The sequence below is a fragment of the Prinia subflava genome, chromosome 4 (genome assembly GCF_021018805.1).
Source record: "Prinia subflava isolate CZ2003 ecotype Zambia chromosome 4, Cam_Psub_1.2, whole genome shotgun sequence".
Classification (NCBI taxonomy): Eukaryota; Metazoa; Chordata; class Aves; order Passeriformes; family Cisticolidae; genus Prinia; species Prinia subflava.
This window is the reverse complement of record NC_086250.1, coordinates 12079353-12099292: the sequence shown is the minus strand read 5'-3', so window position 1 is coordinate 12099292 and position 19940 is coordinate 12079353. Positions and strand designations below refer to the sequence as shown.

The 19940-nt window shown below is 40.0% G+C and overlaps 1 protein-coding gene across 3 annotated transcripts in view; it reads right to left on the bottom strand.

Annotated features, from left to right (window-relative positions):
• The window catches only part of ITPR2 (inositol 1,4,5-trisphosphate receptor type 2), a 243137-nt gene that overhangs the window by 184127 nt on the left and 39070 nt on the right, over positions 1 to 19940 (bottom strand). For 2 of the 3 annotated variants that reach the window (XM_063395504.1, XM_063395502.1), the window contains exons 6-10: positions 16852 to 16950; positions 15886 to 15969; positions 14890 to 15036; positions 13581 to 13676; positions 1658 to 1702 (exon numbers count right to left, since the gene is read on the bottom strand). In XM_063395504.1, coding sequence (XP_063251574.1) covers positions 1658 to 1702; positions 13581 to 13676; positions 14890 to 15036; positions 15886 to 15969; positions 16852 to 16950 — 471 coding nt within the window. The remainder of the gene's footprint in view (positions 1 to 1657; positions 1703 to 13580; positions 13677 to 14889; positions 15037 to 15885; positions 15970 to 16851; positions 16951 to 19940) is intronic. The other variant, XM_063395503.1, reaches the window with a different exon arrangement.

Genomic DNA, 19940 nt, shown 5'->3' with positions numbered 1-19940 from the left:
AGTTAGGCAGTGACCAGGCAGAGGAAACACTAGATGATAACCCCAGAAAAGCCTGTGTGCTCCAGGATATGTGCCATTGGATACAAGACTGACATAGCTGACACTCAAAGAACTCCAAATATTATAAGATTCTTTTACTTTTGAGGGACAATTCAATACACTGCATCATTGTAACATAAAAGAAAATTCCTGCACAAGGATGTGAAGTTTCTCTATTTGGTTGCTCAAGGGCAGAATGAAGGCTTAAATAGCCACTGCTGACTCATCATTTCCAACAAGATTATAAAGGGGTGAAGGATCCAAAGGGATTTCTACCATGCTAATAGAGCCTGTAGGCTTGGATTTACATGGAGGTGTTACCAAAAATTGCTAGAAGTTCTTTCACAAAACATCTTTCACAGGGAAGTGCTGACTGCATAAATTAAAATTTCCACAGAGACATCAGTTTTTATCATCAACCGGCTTTGATTACTTTTTTATTGGAAGTATTTCTCTAACATGATTTATCTGGTCAGGGGTTTTAGTTGAAACCAATACCCAGGAGGAATAAGCCAAACTGATAGTGAAATCACTTTTAACATTCACACTTAGATTACTCTTGTGCCTTTGTCATTATCCAGTCCAGGGAGTATTTAACTATTTAGATGAACTGAAATGGCTACAGAGGGAAAACCTACACCATAAATAAGTACAGTCTGGTACAACAGGATTGGATACTCAGTGACAAGGGTCTAACACCTACTCATTGGGGAATTCTACAACTGATCTTGATTTCTATTCCAAAGTTCCAAAGGCCTCAAGTTTCATTACAACACAAAAAAGAAACAACTGGTGGAACTTCTGTACTTTCATAGGAGAGAATTCTCACTTCTCTAGACAGCTTAGCTGTTATTGCAATCACCACTAATGCCAAATATCAGTGAAGATGGAAACCAATGTTGCCAACTCCTATGAAAGTCTCCATTTTTATTAAAATTGCAGTCCTCAAGGCATACGATTATGTAAGAATCTTGGGTTTCGTGTCATGAAAAATCAAAAATTTCTTCCCTGTGCAGAGAAAAACTTGAAAATGTGTCCTCTTAAAGAACAAAAGCCGGAAGGCAAGCAGAAAGAAATTAAATTGAATTTTTTGGAAGAAGATCTCAGTCTTTCCAAGGCAATCTTATGAATCCGATGGAGGAATGATTCTTTTCGGGAATATTTGTTGACTTAGTAACAATAAGACCCCAAGGTTTTAACTCCACTTCCTTCACACACTATAATCTCCGTGTCTGGCCTTGCCTCATTAGTCAGAATTAGCTAAAATGCTCTCAGTGCTGTACCAGGCAAAGGCTGTTGCCATGAAGCAACACATCTGAGCTAAGAAGAATGAATACATTTCATACCTGCAGTCAGATAACAAGCACAACAGCTTCAACTAATGCCACTCTGATGCAGAATTTGAATAAGTTTCTTATCATTGTTTCAAAATGGGGGAAAACTTTCTGAATTGCCAGTTCTGAGATGCTTCCTACCTTACACAGGATATGGAAAATAATCCCAGCAGCTGGAACACGTAAGGAAAAGGAAAGCTATGAAGGGCTTCCATTTGTCAGGATGTGCTGGGTTAAGGACACAGCATTCCCCAGGTTATATGCAACATATAAATTCCACTTACCAAAGCTTTTCCTTCATTATTACCTTCTGGGTAGTGTGGGTTAAGCTGGAAAAGAAAACAAGTCAAATACTATCTCGATAGCTTTCAGACATTTCATAACTGGGGGAGAGGGTTTGGTTCAGTTCTCGGTTATGTTTCCACCCTGCAAAAGGAGAGTGGAGTTTTAGAAGCAGTGTGAGAGTAAAAGACTTACTGCTTCAATTTCTGGCTGACTTAGCTGGCTGTGTCCTCACCTCTAAAAGAGCATCTTGCAATCAACCCTGTTAACTCAAGAGCAATCTCAAATAACAAAATCCAAAAAGGATGAAGAAAGCACAGTTACTATTCTAAATGCAGCCAGTTACAGTCACCCACACACATGCACACACAATCACTGCCAGGAATGACCCTGGGCAGATAGACTGAGATAAAAAACTAACATTCTCTATGTCTACTGAGATTGTACAGAAGATGGTGAACTCAGAATGAACACATCTTTGAAACAGGAGTGACACTAGAGAAAATTATTTAATTACATTGTGGTTCTGTTTAACCATTATTAATGGGGATAATATTTTCTATGTCATATCAGGATTATCAAGCATTAATTAATACTAAAGTAAAATGAGAAGCTTGGATGAAAAATGCTATACAATAATAAATTTAAGTATTACTATTTAACAGCTGTTTCATATCATTGTACTTTTGACAAGGGAAATATGTAGCCTATAAGATGAGGGATTATGTAGGCAGATATGTTCACAAATAAACAAAAACAAACACACCCACTCACTGGCTGCACATGAAATCTTTCAAGATTTGATTTACACAAAGAAACAATTTTGCGTCAATATTTACCAATATTCCCTGACATAAGATATGCCATCAAAGCACTGAAAATGCTGAAGTGAGATTATAAGTTATATAAGACAGTTTTGTTCTTAGGCAATTACAGTGTGTATACATCTTACAGATGAGTACTGTCATTTTCTTGGCTTGAATTTGGCATTACCAGTGTGGAAGAGTCAGAAGAGAATTGCACAGGGCAAGATGCACAAATCCCAGTGGAACTTTTCAATATCACATTATCATACGTCTAACATTACACAGACAACTGTTGTGAAGAGATTTTGTTAAGATTATAAGGCTTTTATTAGAAAACAATAATTTATATCTCTTGAACCCCTCAAAATGACTGCTTTTCTCCACAACATTAGCCTGAAGAAAGGGGAAAAACTTTCAGATCTTCATCAAATGGCTGAAAATACCTTCCCTATGTGTCACAACTTGATGTGCTAACACAGAAATGACCAAAGGTTTATTCTGTCTCCATTTCATATTTTGCATTAGCCACTGTGTTACCATTAAAAACCTAATTTAGAGAGCCTGCTTTCCTCCCTGTGCTGTCTCAAATCTTGCATTTTGCTCCTCCCTGATATTGTCATGGTCTCCCAACTCCAAGTCCCTCTTGCTACTGCTATACAGCAACAGGAATAAGAGATGAACACCAAAAAACCTAAAACTTATACACATATGTAACTGTTTTCAAATAGTTTTGGTTCCTTCTTAAGTTTCCACAGTTCTTTCAGCATGACATTTGTTCACCTGACACCTTAAAATAATCCTGGTGTCCCATTTTTAGCAGCCAAGCTGAGCTCTCTGCCTTTGGTCCCCCATAAAGAAGAGAGAAAATTAGCAGACATTGGCCCTCAGTCCCAGGCATGCACTGTGGCCTTCCAGCACGGGTGCAGAGAAGGTACTGAAAGGGTAAATTTCTATCCTACTTTCAGATATTGCTGGTTGCAAGCAAGCAAGAAAAAGATTGGGTCATCTTGTGTTTGTTACTAGAGCAAACACAGAGAATTTGGCACTGAGGACTCGATCCCACAGGTTATCATTGAAGGGCTCAAGTGAATACAGTTGTCTACCCAGTATGAACTGAATTCTCATATCCTTCAGCTGTTTGCTTTCAACATAATGGCAATTAAAAAAAATAATATATATAGCAGTAAGTAATATATAAAGCAGTAAGCAGGAGAAATTAGAAAAATATCCCTCCCCTGACACTTCTTGCCTTCTTGAAAAATGACTGAACAGACTGCCCTCAAACTTCCAAAACAGGTCACTTGTGGACTGAGAGTGATGGAGACAGAAGGCTCAGGTGAGAAATCAAGTGCATCCTTAATGATGCTTCTTCCTGCCCTGCTGTTACAGAAACAATAAACCAAAAATACACTGCTTAGAGAAAGTTTTGAGATGCTGACATTAAACCATAAACACAATGGAACTCAGTTTTCAGGCTGACATCCATGGCCCCATTTTCAGCTCTGCTGAAAGTGGCAGTTGCCACTTTCATTTTCATTTCAGCTGAGATTGTTGGTGCTGAGGTTTGCTAAAAAACAGACCAGTTGCTGTTATGCCATGCTACGTTCTCCAGGTGGAAGGGGCATAAATCATCCAGTGTTGTGTGCCATATTACACCTGTTCTGAGTCCCTTTCAATATCCCAGCCCAGAATGACCTAAGGACACAGTGGCACTCCAAGATCTAATGCTTTTTCTGATTTATGTAAGATCACATCCACATTCTTCAATAAACGGCCAAAACAAAAGAAGCCTTGAAAAGAACAACATTAATATTTTTTATCTTGCTACTAATGAAATCAAGTAAAATTTTCTGCAGGTGTTGAGAAAGTAAGAATGCTGTGCTAAAATAGGCCTCAATAAAGCTCAATAGTTTTCAAGCTTTTTTGTGTCATTGGATGTCTTGAAATTGCAGTTTACTGAATTGCAGCTGAAATACAGCAGTGACTATTCCTGCAAAATGCCACTGGAAAGTGCATGCAGCCAATATGCACCATGATGAATTGCAAACTGCAGAGTTAAGCAAGTGTAATTGTATAAATTATTATTGTAATAGCTTCATTATATATTATTTTCTTAGAGTATATCTTATTTTTTTAGAGTATATCTCCATCAGTTTCTTTTCCAATAAAGAATAATCCAGAAATCCTAATCCTCTTCTGCTTGTTTTTCAACAGACTCAGGTATAGCCATTTTTCACTTTTTCATGAAAGGGAAAGAACAAGGTACCACAATAAGAGTTTTTCATTGACATTCATTTTTGGGAGTTAAGAGACAGATTTGCAACTACAGAGAAAGCAATACCTTCTTTTAAATCTACACTTAAATACCATTTACTCGCACTCCTCTACAAGAAGCCAAATCCCGAACATGTGATGGACTCAGCGTTATCTGAGAGAGCCTGAAGGTCAGGGTCAGTGCTGCAGGTGGTCCTCCTGAGTACAAACATTGGTGTCTCTTGGACAGATTTCGGGCTCAGCCTTGGTACAGGGTGGTATGTGAAAAGCTCAGATGTCTGAATGCATACACGTATCAACATCCTCATCCTGCTGGAGCAGCAGGAGGCCCCAGGAGAGAGTATGTATGACAAACTCATAATAGAAATCAGCATTTACACGTGGAAAACTGAGGTATAGACACGGTCTTTAATTATTTCTGGTTAAAACTACTTGAAAGGGCAAGGAATCTCATTCCTGAATTTTCACCTCATGACTTTACAAAACCTGTAAAGTCTGCATAGCAGGAAGACAACTTTCATCTCTGTGTGTTTGTGTGTTACTTCTGATATTTGGTGCTGAAAGAATGTAAGTGACCTGCTAATCCTGAGAGGGATTCCACTAGACTGAGCACTAGAAGTTCCAGGCTCTGTCATCTCTACTGATTAAAGCCACTGAAAGCTGTACCTTAAAGTTTTCAAACCTCACGAGTCCACAGTGCATAATTTCCTGGGGTTCTACTATTGTGCAGATCATCTCACAGTTTATTCCTGGTTTAATTTTATTTTTGCATCTTCACACACTTAGATATCCTTTCCAATCCAAGAAGTTTGAAGTTCCACATTTCTGCTGAATGTTGTTTTCTTGGAGGAATGCATGAAAAGTACCCAAACAGGCTATTTTTGGACACTCAATTAAGAAAGAGAGAGAGGAGTTTGGGGAAAGAAACACCCATGCTGATTTTAATCAAATTTTGTTGACTAGGTAAAGAATATTTAAAACATCCTGTCAGGGGAAGAATTAGATTGCCAAATTTCAGCTAAATGAGCATTTTAATGACTTGGTAAAAACCTGCATTTATGAAGGAAACCCTGATAGACAAAGAATAAAAGGATCTAATTCAACACACTCAAAGAGTCCCCATTTCATTTGATAACCAGCCTGTTAACACACAGCCCGTTACCCAGTCAACAAGGGCAAGTGTTTCGGGGAAGAAAAGCCTGGACAAAAGAAAAATAATCCACTTTTCAAATCTTTCATCTTCATTAGGCTTGCTTTGTTCTTTGTTAATGTCATACTGATTAGCTTTCGATAAATCCAAAGGACTTTTGCACAATTTCAAAGACTTGCAGTGACATTCAAGAGACTTTTGCCACCTTATTAACTTGCCAGACAAAGACTGGCTACAACTACCTCGATAAACTCCATTCACCCTTCCTGGGCACTGGCACAGAGCTCCTGATAATCATCTTCCGAGGAAAGTTTAAAAATCTTAAAAGGCCTGCTCTTTCAGGATTGTATTTTCCTCCTGAGCTGTGTCTTAGCAGATCAGATAAGTTTCCAGGGAGCACTGGGAAAGCTGAACCTCTTTGTCTGCTTCAGGCCCCCCTGCAAGTCAAAGACAGGAATGAGAAGCAGCACACCAACACCTTTCTGCCCTGGTTTTTCACCCTCATTACCAGAAGATCATCTTGATAACATTTCCAGTGCTGTGTAAGCAATGGCAGGCCAGCATTTTGCCATGCCTAAACAGCACAGATTTAAAGGTCTCACACAAGCAGCATAAGCTGGAGTAGCTCCATGTTATGAGTGGTAACTGGGAAATTCCATTTCTTCTACTGGGATCCAGGGCAGAGAACCTGAAACCAGTGCTCAGCCTCACTCACCCATATCCCATTCTGCAGAGGAAGTCAAAAGAAAGAAAAATGTCTAAGAGATCCTTTAGTGTAACTTGGATGCTGGGCCTTAAACTTAGTCTGAGCTTCAGCAGCTCCGTGTCAACCTGTGTTATATAAAAGAAAGCATCCTCATCTCTTCAAGAGTGATGTTCTAAATATTAATATCCCATATGCCTTTTAGAGGTCCTTACAGGAGTAACTAGGGATGATTGAATTAGACATGACTGACGTTTCTACTGTTAAAAAGAAAGAAAAAAAAAACCAAACAAAAAACCACAGACACACAAAACCCCAAAAATAATAAAAAACAAAGGAGGGAAGTCTTGGAAACCTCCATCAAGCATCACAAATAAAGAGGCACAAACACAATTGAATAAAAGCTTCTCAAGGGATCTTGAAAAAATAAACAAAAATAATGCACTTAAAAACAGACCACATGTCCACATTTGCTGTTTTGAAAGACATCAAAATGCAAGATGTATTTTTAATAGCACAAGTAGACCTTGTAATGACTAAATGTCAATAAATGCTGCATTAACGTCTTTGTACTTCCTTACTCCTAAAGCTTGTAGATGTACAAACACGGCCCAAATGCAGCCAGCTTCAGGCAGGACTGAAAAAGCTGAACACTCTCACAGGTCACAATTGAAATTAGTTGGATGGGGGGAAAAATGTTCCTCTGAGATCCAGATTTATGAAGGTATTTGCACATTGACAGATTGCACCAAAGTCAAGACAAGTCAGGTCAAGAAATATAGTTGCATTCTCAAGATTCTTAAAAATCCTGCAGAAATCTAGCTCTGGGTTTTGCTAAATGGACATCCTTCTAGATCTGTCACTTTAAAAAGCCACATCCAAGTCTGCAGAACAGGTCAGGCTGGCTCTGTAAATCAGTAATCCATCCTCTTCCTCCTCTGGATGCCCTCTGGATCTCTTCCATCTCTTCATGCATAGCTGTAAATTATCCTTCACTCCTTATAGAGCTTTAAAACAAACCCACACTCCTATGAGACAGTGAAAAACTGAAATAAAGCTTCCAGTGCTGAGTTTACCTGCCACCTTGGCAAAACCTTTTTCTTATGAGAACCTTTAATCACTGAGCCAAACAGACAGAAATTAACCAGCATGCTGTGTTAACATTTAGTGAAGAGACACTGGGAAAAACCAGCCCCAAAGGAAGATTTTCAAGCAGTCTCCAGGTGAGGAGGTCCCACAGTACCAAGGAATGAAAACTGTGAGGAAACGTGTGGAGGCCTTGGTAGATGCTGCCATCTCCTGGCATCTTCTTCAGCTTACAAACTGTTCCTGAGTAAAGGTAGCTCACATCTCAGTTAAACAGGGCCTATTTTATTTTATTTTATTTTATTTTTTCATTTCATTTCATTTCATTTCATTTCATTTCATTTCATTTCATTATTTCATTTGTTACTTGCCTCACTCTTCTGAAGGCAGAAGGAACCACAGAGCATTTAACACTGTGTTCTCACTCTCTGCATGACCAGAGCATGAACAAGTCCTTCTGCAAAGGTTTGTTTCCATGTCACTCAAAAAAAGAAAATAAAATTACACTGGCAAACAGTGGTTCCGTTGTTGCTTCCTAAATAAAAAACATGTCTGTCAGTAGTCCAGTTTTCAGCAAGTGGACAACAAAAGGCCTAAGTTATGGATTTCAAATAATCAATCTCAGATGCCTTAATAACACATCCTACAAGGGACTCCATTTTCCAGCAGTTTAAGGAAGTGGAAGAAAAGTCCATAAAACAGAGACAGTTTCTTTGGGGCTCCAGGAGTTTAATCCTGGTTTACAGCATCAAGTTTAAGAACTGATTTCCCTTCTACATTACTTTTGTCTTAGCTAATGCTGAGTATTACCCATACAATAATGTAATCTTTCTTAAAATCTCATTAAATGCTTTGTTTTCTATTCTTGTGGGATTCTTGTGACAATCCTTACTATTCAGAAGGCAGGAGAGGATTGTTTTCTCTCAATATTAACTTGAGCATGTACTCAGTTATCTTCACCATGATCCAAATCAAGTGATTATTACAGGCTTAAATTTCCTGTGAAGGTTATGGTCCTGTCCATCTGCATAAATGCATACCATAACAATATCTATAACATGGCAGGCTATTATTTTTAATCACAGAATCATTACATGGTTTGGGTTGGAAGGGACCTTAAAGATCCTCTAGTTCCAACCCCCCCGCCATGGACTGTAAAAGCAAAATTTAACAGCAATTCTCAGTTTAAAGTAAATGATGTACATAAGCTTCTCTGAAAAGAAAGGGGCAGTTTGGGGCAATTTTGACAGAAAAGTAGAGTGAGGTAATATGGGAAGAAATTATTCAAGAAAGAGAAACATGAGTAACTTCTATTGGCCATTGATCCAAGAGTTTTCAGCAAGTATTTTACACCCCAGTATGGTGAGAATCAGCTGACAGTCCTGCAAGGCTTCAGCAGCCCCTGTTAACCCACCCAGAACACTCGTGCTCTGGTGCCCTAGCTCAAGTGACACTGTTCCAGCACTGTGCCCTCCTCCCCGTGCACCAGAATCCATGACACCACCACCTCAGGGACAGCACCTTGTGTCTGCACAATCCAATACCTGAGGAAAAAGGACATTTCTGAAGCCTGTGTTGCCCCTGCAGAGCTCCACCACTGAACTACAGCCTTGGCAAGTTGGACTGGACTTCCTGTTCAATTAATATTCATCTAGTTGTCATTTCATCTCCTGTGTGTGTAATCCTGTGCTGCTCAGCCCATCTGATTTCAATCGTTCCCACCTTCAAAAGAAACTCCACTGAGTATTTAGTGCTAAAATAATCCTAAAGCTGGAAGGATGTTTTATGTGGGACTTTAAGAACAGAGTTTAGAACAAAACTTTGATCACAGTTGATCCATTTTAGAGCTTAAACCCTTCCCTTTCACCCTTATGGAGAGAGGAAGGAGAACTCTCTTAGAAAGCCAGAGAAGTTTTCCACAGCAGTAATTGTTTATGACCACAGTTCTGGAGAAGCACAGAACATGAACCTTCAGGCTGCCATTTTACCTGCCTTGTCTTAACTTATTGAGTTTAGTAGAGCTAATTTGGTGTTAAAGACCTCACCTGATTTTGCCATATTTTGGCCAAGGGTACCTAGTCATTCTACTCTATTCAAGTAAGCAAAACAGAATTATCAGAGATTTTTCTTTACAAATTCTGCAATGTGATTATGTACGTGCTCACAAGGTTTCACAAGCAATGCACTGTGGCTTATCTACTGTCTACTGCAATATCTGAGACCAGCATGTGATTTGATAGATGCAGATAGACCTTGTAATTACTTTAGCCACACCTGAGATGCTTCATATGAAAAGACAGACTTATCCTACATTTCTTGTGTGTGGGCACATGTATAGCCTCATAAAACGAGTATTAATAGTTTCAGTATGAATTGCCCAGTTTAGAAATCACAGAACCAGAGCTGCTATACATGTGGAATATTAAAAGTGCATGTTTTGGTTCAGCACAGTTGATAAGCTGATATTCAGTTCAAAGAGACTTTTATCTTGGCAATTTAAAATATTGAAAAGGTTATGCATGTTCATGAGAAAGGCACAGCTGTGTGGTCCCAACCTGCGGCATCTGCAAGGCTGCTCAAGCAAACTGCAGCTCACTCTCACACACACACAGATAGCTTTGGGTGCCTTCCACATGGGCTACATGCACTGAAAAGACTTTTGGGAAAATCTTTGTCACTTTGAAACATCCAATTTTCACCTAACCTTACAGCCTCTCTTTATAAGTGTAAAGCTTCAAAATAACTTGGGTCATTTTGCTGTAACCAGGGCTATAAAAAGGATCTTCTGCAGAACTTTTTCTAAAAGACTGCTGATTCTGTGAAGATGAGAATAAAACTCTGTTCTGAGAATGAAACTCAGCAGCCTGGATCTTAGCTGGTGGCTTAGTGCCTAAATCTCCTGCTGAAGATCTGGCTCAGCTCTTTGGGGTGAAAACAAGCCCTTATGACACTAACAGAAGAACTCCCGCTGTCTCCAAAGAAGGCAATTTCTCTTTCCAATTTTTCAGCTGCCTATTTGGTTCCACTTTTTTGGGAATGTCAAAGCCTGTGGCTTAAGATTTCCTAATGTCAGACATCATTACCACATACCCAGATTTCCAATGTCCCAAATCTTACCACCAAACATCAAACCCTTTCTTCAGTATATTCCTCCTGTGTGGTAAGTAATTGTGTGAGAGCACACAGACACCCTGAGTGTGCTCACACAGACCCAGGGTGTGCACAGCAGCAGAGGAATGACAGTGCAGGAATCACCTTGTGTGGAATCACCAAGTGTCTCCCACTGTGACTCCTTCAGCAGTGGGTCCCTCAGGGTGGCTCACCTTCAGCCCAGAGTCTGGGAGAAGGATCTAGCTTGCTTTAAGGTATTAGTAGGTCTTAAAGAACTTCAAAGCACAGTAATTAAAATTAGGCTAAATAATGCCAAGTGGAAAGAGGACTAAAGGAAATACTACTACGTGAGACTGTCAGAAGTCAAAGATATCAGAGGGCTTTGAAAGGTAACAAAAGCGGGATGATTGACTGTACTTCTAAGGAACGTGGAATTTAGGATTTACACATATTGACTTCATACTCTCAAGTTTGTAACAATTCAATTTACAAGTACTCACCAAGTACCTACCAAACAACGGTATTGCCTCACTTCTTTTTTTAATTAATTCACTTTCTGTAGTATTCAAACACCTTTATCAGCTTTAAATTCCTTAGTTCTCTGAGGCATGCATCTTCAGTTTTCCTAGTCTCCAGATCATCCCCTGGCCTTAACAAGCTGCAGGGGCATCCCTTCACAATGTGGCTCAGTAGTAAGCCCCCAAATCCCAAACTAGACTGACCAATTACATCTGGCACAGGACAATTCCAAGGAAAAGAGAAGGCATAGGCTGCTCACACAAGATATTAGAGGAGAAAAGAGAGGCACCCAGATGAATGACACCTCTGCACCTTGTCTGAGAGTTGACCCATGCAAGACTCTCCTGCAGATGCCTTCATGGCTCACATTAAGTTGATTTAAGGGAGGATGAAGTAAGAAAAAAGACAGTTATGAACAGTGATGAACACTGATTTACAACAGCTCAAACTGTGACAGAAATTGCATCATTAGCCAACAACAGAATGCTTAAAAGATTTGTGAATTTTCTTCTTGTTTTGTACTTTTTATTCTGCTCTGGATATCTTTATCATGGAGGCTTAAACAAAATCAGGTCATGGCAACGTGTGACGCTGTTGATAATCCATACCATGAGTAATCTCCCTGTGCTGCCAGAGCACAGATAAGTGTTCAGTAGGCTTTGCCCAACTGATTTAAAGTTAGGTCACGCACACGAGGTGTCTGTCTCCCTGTTCATAAATCTTTGACGTGTCTGGCTGGCTGACGTGTTGTGCCTGACATATGAACTGTGCAAAATACAGTTCACAGGGTTTTATTACAGCAGTACCTTTAATATCTCCACCACAAATATTTTACACCTCACAGACACAGTCACTAATGCAGCTCTCCAGTCACTAATGCAGCTCTCCAGTCCCAGCATATCACCTCTGCTCAACCCAAAATCTCTTCCAGCTCTCAACCCACTGTTGCCAATTATATTCTCCATATTACAAGTCTGCCTGATGGGAATTTCTTTTCCAGAGTTAAAAAGGACCTAAGCTCAGGTCTGACATTCAGTGCAGCTTGGCACCTCTTCACCTGAAGATTTTTCACCTAAAAATCCCCCAGACAGATCACCTGGTGGAAGAAGGAAGCCCTTCAGTATGCTCAATGCCTTTACTGACTCTCCATAAGCTCAGCTAGTAAAATCTTCCTACTGGGAGCATCACTCACTGTAAGCAGAAAGGAAAATACTCCCACTCTCAGGTGGGAGTACTGGCTGCTCTTGAAAATTAGCTATTATTAGCAGTCCACTGTTTATGTTTTGATAATAGCCTTGACATAATTAGAAATAAATGAAAGTTTGATAGCTCGTGTTTGTTCTTCCTCAGTGCAGGCAATTACAGGAGCTGGAAAATGAAAGCAGCACCCTGGGAATACTAAGGAGTTGTCTGCATACAGAAGTTGCACTGCTGTATATCTAACTCAACCCAGTCAGAGCAAGTCTTTTTTCAGGGGTTCCCTAAGATATAGTGATTTATAAGTTTACTCTTGCAGTAAATTTTTGCACTCATACTTCAAAGCATAAGTTAAAATAAGCAATCCTAACTAAATCAGTGGGACAAAATCCTGCTTCTTTTCACTCTATTGATAAAACTTGGACACAGACCTGTGGATACGGATTAGGTATGACTTAAAAAGGTATGACTTAAAAAGTTCACAGCTTCTTGCAACCATTAAAATATCCAAGGCTGTACCATTTCATACACTTCATATTATCTGCTGTATTCTGCCTTGTCAAGAGCCATATTTTATTTTTAAGCAGTCTTAAAAGATATTAAGCTGCTCTTTTGGGGAGTCACAATACTCTTTTGCCTTAATACAAAGTACCAGATTGTAACCAGAGAAGTTGCAAGACTTTCCTTCTCCTCTGGGACCTTCCATTCCATCTAAAGGGGCAGAGACTTCCTGGGGTCTTTTTTTACTCAAATTTTAATCAAAAGGCAAAAACCCTGCAGCCTATATAATCACAATGAATTCGCATGACACCAATACACAGTCACAACACCACTCCAAAAATCAAGGGCAAACTGCAGCAGAGAGATAAATGAACCCAGGGGTTTTCAGTATAAACATGGTGGATGTTTAACAGTGGTGTTTGCCCCACAATCTCTGGGTACAGCAATACAGAGTGACCCAGCAGGGGCCCAGTGTGGGATCTTGGTGAAGATCTACACTGCAGACCTGCTACAGCAGTTCTGAACCAGAAGGACTTGGTTAGGCAGCACACAAACACTGGTTTAATTGGCATTCTTACCTCTGCAGCCAAGTAGTTCCCAGTTGCCAAATGCTTAAATCTAAACAAGCTGTTCCACTGTCCTGCCCCTCCCCGGCAAGGATCATGGTGGACAACCTAAAAGAAGAATTAGATTTTAATCATGCTCCTCAAGATCATACTTCAGATCACTGACATTTCCTGCAGCTCACTCCTAATAAATGTATGCAAATTACATCATTACAGCCTGCCAAAGAGAGGAATTCTGTGCTTACATGAAGTTCACCATAGATAAAAAACTACTTACATTTACTTCTTGCCAAGTGCCAGGAAATACTCCTTCTATTACTTTCCATGCTTTCATTAATCTATTCCCTGCAAACACGATGAGCCAAATTTTGCTCTTAAGTGACATGGTGTGAATCTGCAGTTCAAGAAAGCTAGGAGAGCTGTTCTACACTACCAGGCACTACTTAAAAGAAAAATTCAAACCATCTTACATTATTTAACTAATTATACCAGCTCTATTTTTGACAATACTAGAGGCTTCTAAAAATTTTTCATTCAAGTGATATATCTTCATATCATCTGAAATATCTCAGGTTACTTCTATTATCCCTTGACTGAGCTGTAGGTTATTTGCTTTCTTCACATCTAGCAGTGTTTGTCTCCTTCAAGGAGGAATCTCCAATACACTGTACTCCAGACAATCCTTATCCAGACAAAAAACAACCATTTTTCTGAAGACTCTGTTCTAAATGCACAAAGTTTGTTCATCACACAAGAACTTTTGGGTATAGGAATTACATTACTGTAACAGCAAAAATTTGAGATCTACCAATTTCCAATGTTTCTTAGTTGAACAAAAATGTTTGCTAGTTCCCTTCTCAGTATCACCCCCATTCACAACATCACCTTTATTCAGGTTAACTTTAAACAAATGTTGACTTGTTGTGTGATGTTTGGGAGATTTCCTGTCAGCCATAGATTTCCATTTTTTATACTGCACATGAAGTTAAACGTAAACACTCAAAACTCAGGAGAGGTGAGTGTCCTTTGATTGGCTTTGATAAAATCACACCATTTACGTCAAGTCTGAATTTGAAATTTGACTCTTCCTCATTTTAGTGCAGGTAAATATAGTAAGAAAGCCTCCTCTCTTCACACACACAGAGCAATAAAGCAGCTTCTCAGGGTTCATCCTACACAAACCACTTCTTGAAATAATAATAGTTACAGGGAGGTGTGTGATGATATCAGGAGCCTATGAATGAGTCATGTTGTGATGAAGTTTTTTATTGAACCCTGGCCTTCAGGTCCTAAAATATTTATAAAAAGAAGAAAAACATACCTCTATTTCCCACAGTGCTTTAGAACTTGTTGCAGACGTGGCTGACTGACGTAACGTAGTGCGGAGGAAAATGTGTTGCTTCTTCTCATATTCATCACAGGTCAGAAACTTCTCTTGCTCTGCATGAAACAGCCTCACAACATCTCCCTACAGAAATATGAAAAAGAAGCACTATTCAGTGGTAGGCAAAGCCACCAGACTCAGTTTCTATTTGTAACAGCTCCAGTGATGCCAGCAGAGCTGATGGGAAGAAAATACTTCTGAGTTTCCTATTGCTGGAGCAGGTACCAAGTGAAGAGCATCCAACTTAGCACCAAGTCTGGAAATCAGATGGGATAATTCAGTCCTGCAGGAAACCCATGACCTTTTGGGAAAGCACCACAATGAACAGTGAGCAAAAATTAACCTAAAGGTGATTTTTAATTCTAGTTAACTTTACTAAATTGATTTTTTCATTTCTAATCTCTCTTACTATTTAAGGGAAGTAAAAAGATTTTTCTAACATTGTATTATCTCTTCTACTCTGCAATCAACACCCATGCCCCCTCTCTATTTCTTCTGCTGGAATCATTTTTGTTTCCTCGTGCCTCTCCCCAAGACTTGAAACACCATCCTTAAATGGGTCTACACAAATATACCATTGTCCTTTTCAAATTCTTCTTCCAAAACTGCTGGTACCTTGACACCTACTGAAAAATAGCCAGTTGATAATAACTTGTTAAGGTACATGTTAGGACAAATTAAACTTGTCTTTGAAATGAAAACGTAAATTATCTCAGAGATTAATCTACAGGCATGAAACTGTGCAATACCTCAGCGTGCAAAGCTACATTGTCTTATTACATCTATATCATATCTCATCTATAAGCCTGTAATACCACTTTGAACATCTCCATAAAGTCCTCATTTCTTCTTTTATTCACCAGGTAATATTTCTCTACAGTCAAATACAGTAAGACCTTTTGGATTCAAAAACCAATTTAAAATGATACTTACTCCTTTCAGTACATCGTCTCGGTAACTACTGAATTTCATGAATAAAGTTATTTTCCAGCTTGTGTTACAGTTGACAGCATTTACCTACAGGTAAAAAAAAAAAGAAAGAAAAGAAAAAGGAAAAAAAAGAAAGAAAAAAAGATGCAATTATAGTGTTAGGGGATGTTAGTTTCTTTTTGAGACATTCCATTCTTCTGAAAGACCACACCACATCTAGGATTGCAGGGCACATGGCTTATCTATGTATCTGTACAGTTCCTGACACTAGTCCTGAAGCTCCCAAGTGTTAATGATTGTAATGTTGGAGAAGACTGGGTGGGCAATGTTGCTCTGTTTGCTGACAGCTACCAAGAAATCCCAAAGAGATGCTGAATGAGGATTTAATCTTACATCGTTCAAAGTTTGAGATACTCAAGGAAACCTCACAGAGTTTTCAGTGCCAGGACATCACTGCAGTGAGAATCTTTCACCTTTTTTGGGTTTTTGAGGCTAAGATGGAACCAGTTTTTAATGCTGGCTTTGAGCCCATGGTGGGCTCATGGTGAGTTCTAGTTACCAGTAAAAAACAACATGTCACAGAATCACAGAATGGTGTGGTTGGAAAAGATGTAAAGATCATCCAGTCCCAAGCCCCTGCCATGGCAGGGACACCTTCCTCTATCCCAGGTTGCCCAGAGCCCCATCCAGCCTGGCCTTGGACACTGCTCTGGGCAACCTGAGTCAGGGAATAATTTCTTCCTCATATCCGATCTAAACCTACTCCAAAGTGTGAAGCCATTGCCCCTTGTCCTGTCACTCCAGGCCTTTGTCAAGAGTCTCTCTCCTGCGGGCTCCCTTCAGGCACTGCAAGGCCACAATTAGGTCACCCAAAGCCTTCTCCTCTCCAAGCTGAACAATCCCAATTCTTTCAGTCTTTCTAGAACCATCTCAGATCAGCAGTTACCCCTCCTGCCCCCCTGAACTCACCTCTTTGCAGCCAGGGTTATCTAGAAGCTCAATGTTGCTGGCGTGCAGAGGCTGTCCCGCATTGACTGGCATGAGAACAACTTTATCTCCCACCACAACCTGTAAGTCAGAAATAAAACTGCAATTTAGACCTATGTAGTTATCCAATAAAATGAAGTAATGTAGCATATTTAGAAAATTACTCAAATGCATGCTGTAGGAATGGCACTCAGTGAACTTATTTGCAGGCAAGTCACACAGCAGGTCTGTTCACCCACAATCTGCAATCACTTGGGTTCAAGGTTTCCCACTATTGAACCCTTTCATTGCCAATAAGCATGTCCCCTGGTTCAGCAGAAACTCCAGACCATGAAATAGATATGAATCTACAAATTCCAGCAGCAACTCACTTCATCCAAAAGTTACATTAAGTTCTCTTTACTGCAGAGAAAGCTTAGAAAGTAATCATGAGCCCCCAGCTCTGTAGACCATCTGCTGGCAAATGTCCTGACAGACTCAGCAGTTGTGTGATTCAGACTGCTTGACTGCAACCTAGAGAGGCACAGAAATCACTGGAAATTCAGAAAGAGGTGAACACACTCCATCCCCTCTGCTGTTGCCCCCTAAATGGTGTTTGAGCTCAGCACAGGCAGCAGGTACAGCAGCTGAGTGACCACCTCTCTGCAAGAGGAATTTCTGGCTGGCTCCCTGCAAGCACATTCCCATGCTCTTGCAATTCTTCACAATATACAAAACGATATACAAAAATTTCATTAACCTAAAATCTGCTTGAGACATGCATATGGAGAATTCAATTCATGCCTGGAAGGGGGGAAAACAAAAAATGAAAAAATATCAATCCACACAGATTGGTTGGCACTGGATTCTGATTTGCTTATGTTGTTCACAGCAATTTTGAGCACACACACATGAAGACAAGTGGCTACATGTGATTTTTTACTACATGAAATGCTGCACAAGCCATGCTTTCTTTTAGAAGACAAATAAACAAAAACACTTTCTGCATTGATCAGCACATTTCCTCTGAAAAAGCTGAGCCCAGTTCAGCCTTGTGCAACTTCAGTGCAGGTGAATTTGGCCCACTCACCACAGAGGTGAAAAGGAAAGTTTGCCTGTTCTTTACCAACACAGCTAAAATAAACAGTAGCATAAGACAGTGTCACCATGCTCAGATCATACACAGAAATCCTACGGAACAAGTTCAATAAGGGAACCAAAATAATGACAAGATGCCTGTAAGACACATTTCTTATGCAATACATTCCTGCATGCCATGCTTCACACAGACATTACTTACAGCCTGTTTAAAGAAGTTATGACCAGACAATTCATTAACCAAAATAACACCAGGTTTGCATCCTGCAAAGTGGAATCAGGACTTCAAAATTGTTGCATCTACACCAGGACCATCACAAATAAATCAGTAAGAAAGCACATCATTAAGCATCTTATTTTAAAAGGAAAAAAAAAACCAAAAACCCACACTAAAACAGCAGATAACTGCAGTGCAATCCACATAGCACCAATCCTGCTATCAGGGCATATTCTGCTGTTCAGTCCATCTGGAAGCAGCTCTAGCCTTAATCAGTCCTATCTTCCACTGAAGAGCAGCTTCAAAAATGATGAAGACTTATTAAAAGTCTGCAAAAAATATTGTAGTTATGCCAATTACTGTAAATTTTCAGTCATATTCTTTCATTATTTTCACTGACTTGCAAAATTATTCAGCTGCTGGTGAAACTAAGCTAACCTTCTTTCAGAAAACTAAGTTCTAAAATATTTCACAAGGCTAAAAAACTGTAATCACTTACCAGAAGAGTCACACACATGACTTTCTGTATGAGATTCCCAGATTCCTTTTCTTTTAGGACATATGGCATATTTGGCTCTACCTTGCCTGCATTACCTGACACAGTAGCCAGTCATCCACACAGTAATTCAATACTCACTTCTTTTGCTTAAAAGACTTTATAAAACCTTTTTTCTTAGGGACTTTCCTTATTATAGCAGAGAAACAAAGTTTAAAAAGTAAAGTTTCCAAGCAGAGTAAGGGCCTGATATACCAAGCTAACTCCATGAAATTGAAAGGTTTCCATGTCTGGGAGTAACTGCAAAGGAAGGAGTGGGTACAGGGCTGGAGCCAACCTCCATGTGTGAGAGGAAAATGAGGATTTCCCCCATCACTTGCTACTCCTGTCCTCTGTGAAACACCTGCCTGGCTTGTGTACCTGTTGAAGAGGTAGAAACGTACAAAAGCACTTACGAGAGAACTACCAGAGGACTAATGCTTATCACTGGAAATTTGCAAAGAAAATTGTCAATTCCGTTTGGGCCTAGTAGAAAAAAGTAACAACTTCCCTTTGTAAATTCCCTCTGTAAATTACAATGGCAAGTTTCCAGCTCTGAAAGGCAACCTGGAAACAGAAAAGGAGCAGTTCCTCCTTTCAGAGGAACTGGGTCCACTGAGTTAGGAAGAAGCCTCGGCCGGTTTGGGCCCTCAGAGCCTGCCGGGTAAATCCCCACAGGGAGCGGACTCGGAAAGGGCTCTGTGGAGTGGGGGTGCTGCCATCACTGCACTGATCTGCAGGCTGTGTACATCAGCAGGGCTGCTGCCAAACCCGTATGTGTGCACAGCAGTGGGAAATGGAATCAAAACCTCTGCAGGACTGAGCATGGCTTTGAAGGCCTAGGATGGTTCTGCTGCTCTCAGCTGTGAGGGCTCACAGCGGCATTGCAGATGACAGGTGGGAATCCCATGTCCTCCCTCTGGAGAGCATGACACACATACTTATTTTCCAGGCATTAATTAAGATTAGTAAAATTAATTAAGAGATGCTGAACTGATGTTATTCTAAGGAATTAGGCCAAAATAATAAGCCACCCTTCTTTCTCTTCAAAGAAGAAAAAGAAATACCAGGGTAATGTTTGAGCCACATTTGTTTTCCCCAGCTGAAAAGCCATGCAGAGGCCCCCCTGAGGGCTGTATTTGCTGTATTTCTTTGCAATGGGCTTTGGGAAAAAGGAGGATTTAAGCACACCCTTTTGATCACTACACGGAGCAGGGAAAGACTCTGACTTTAGGGATATCT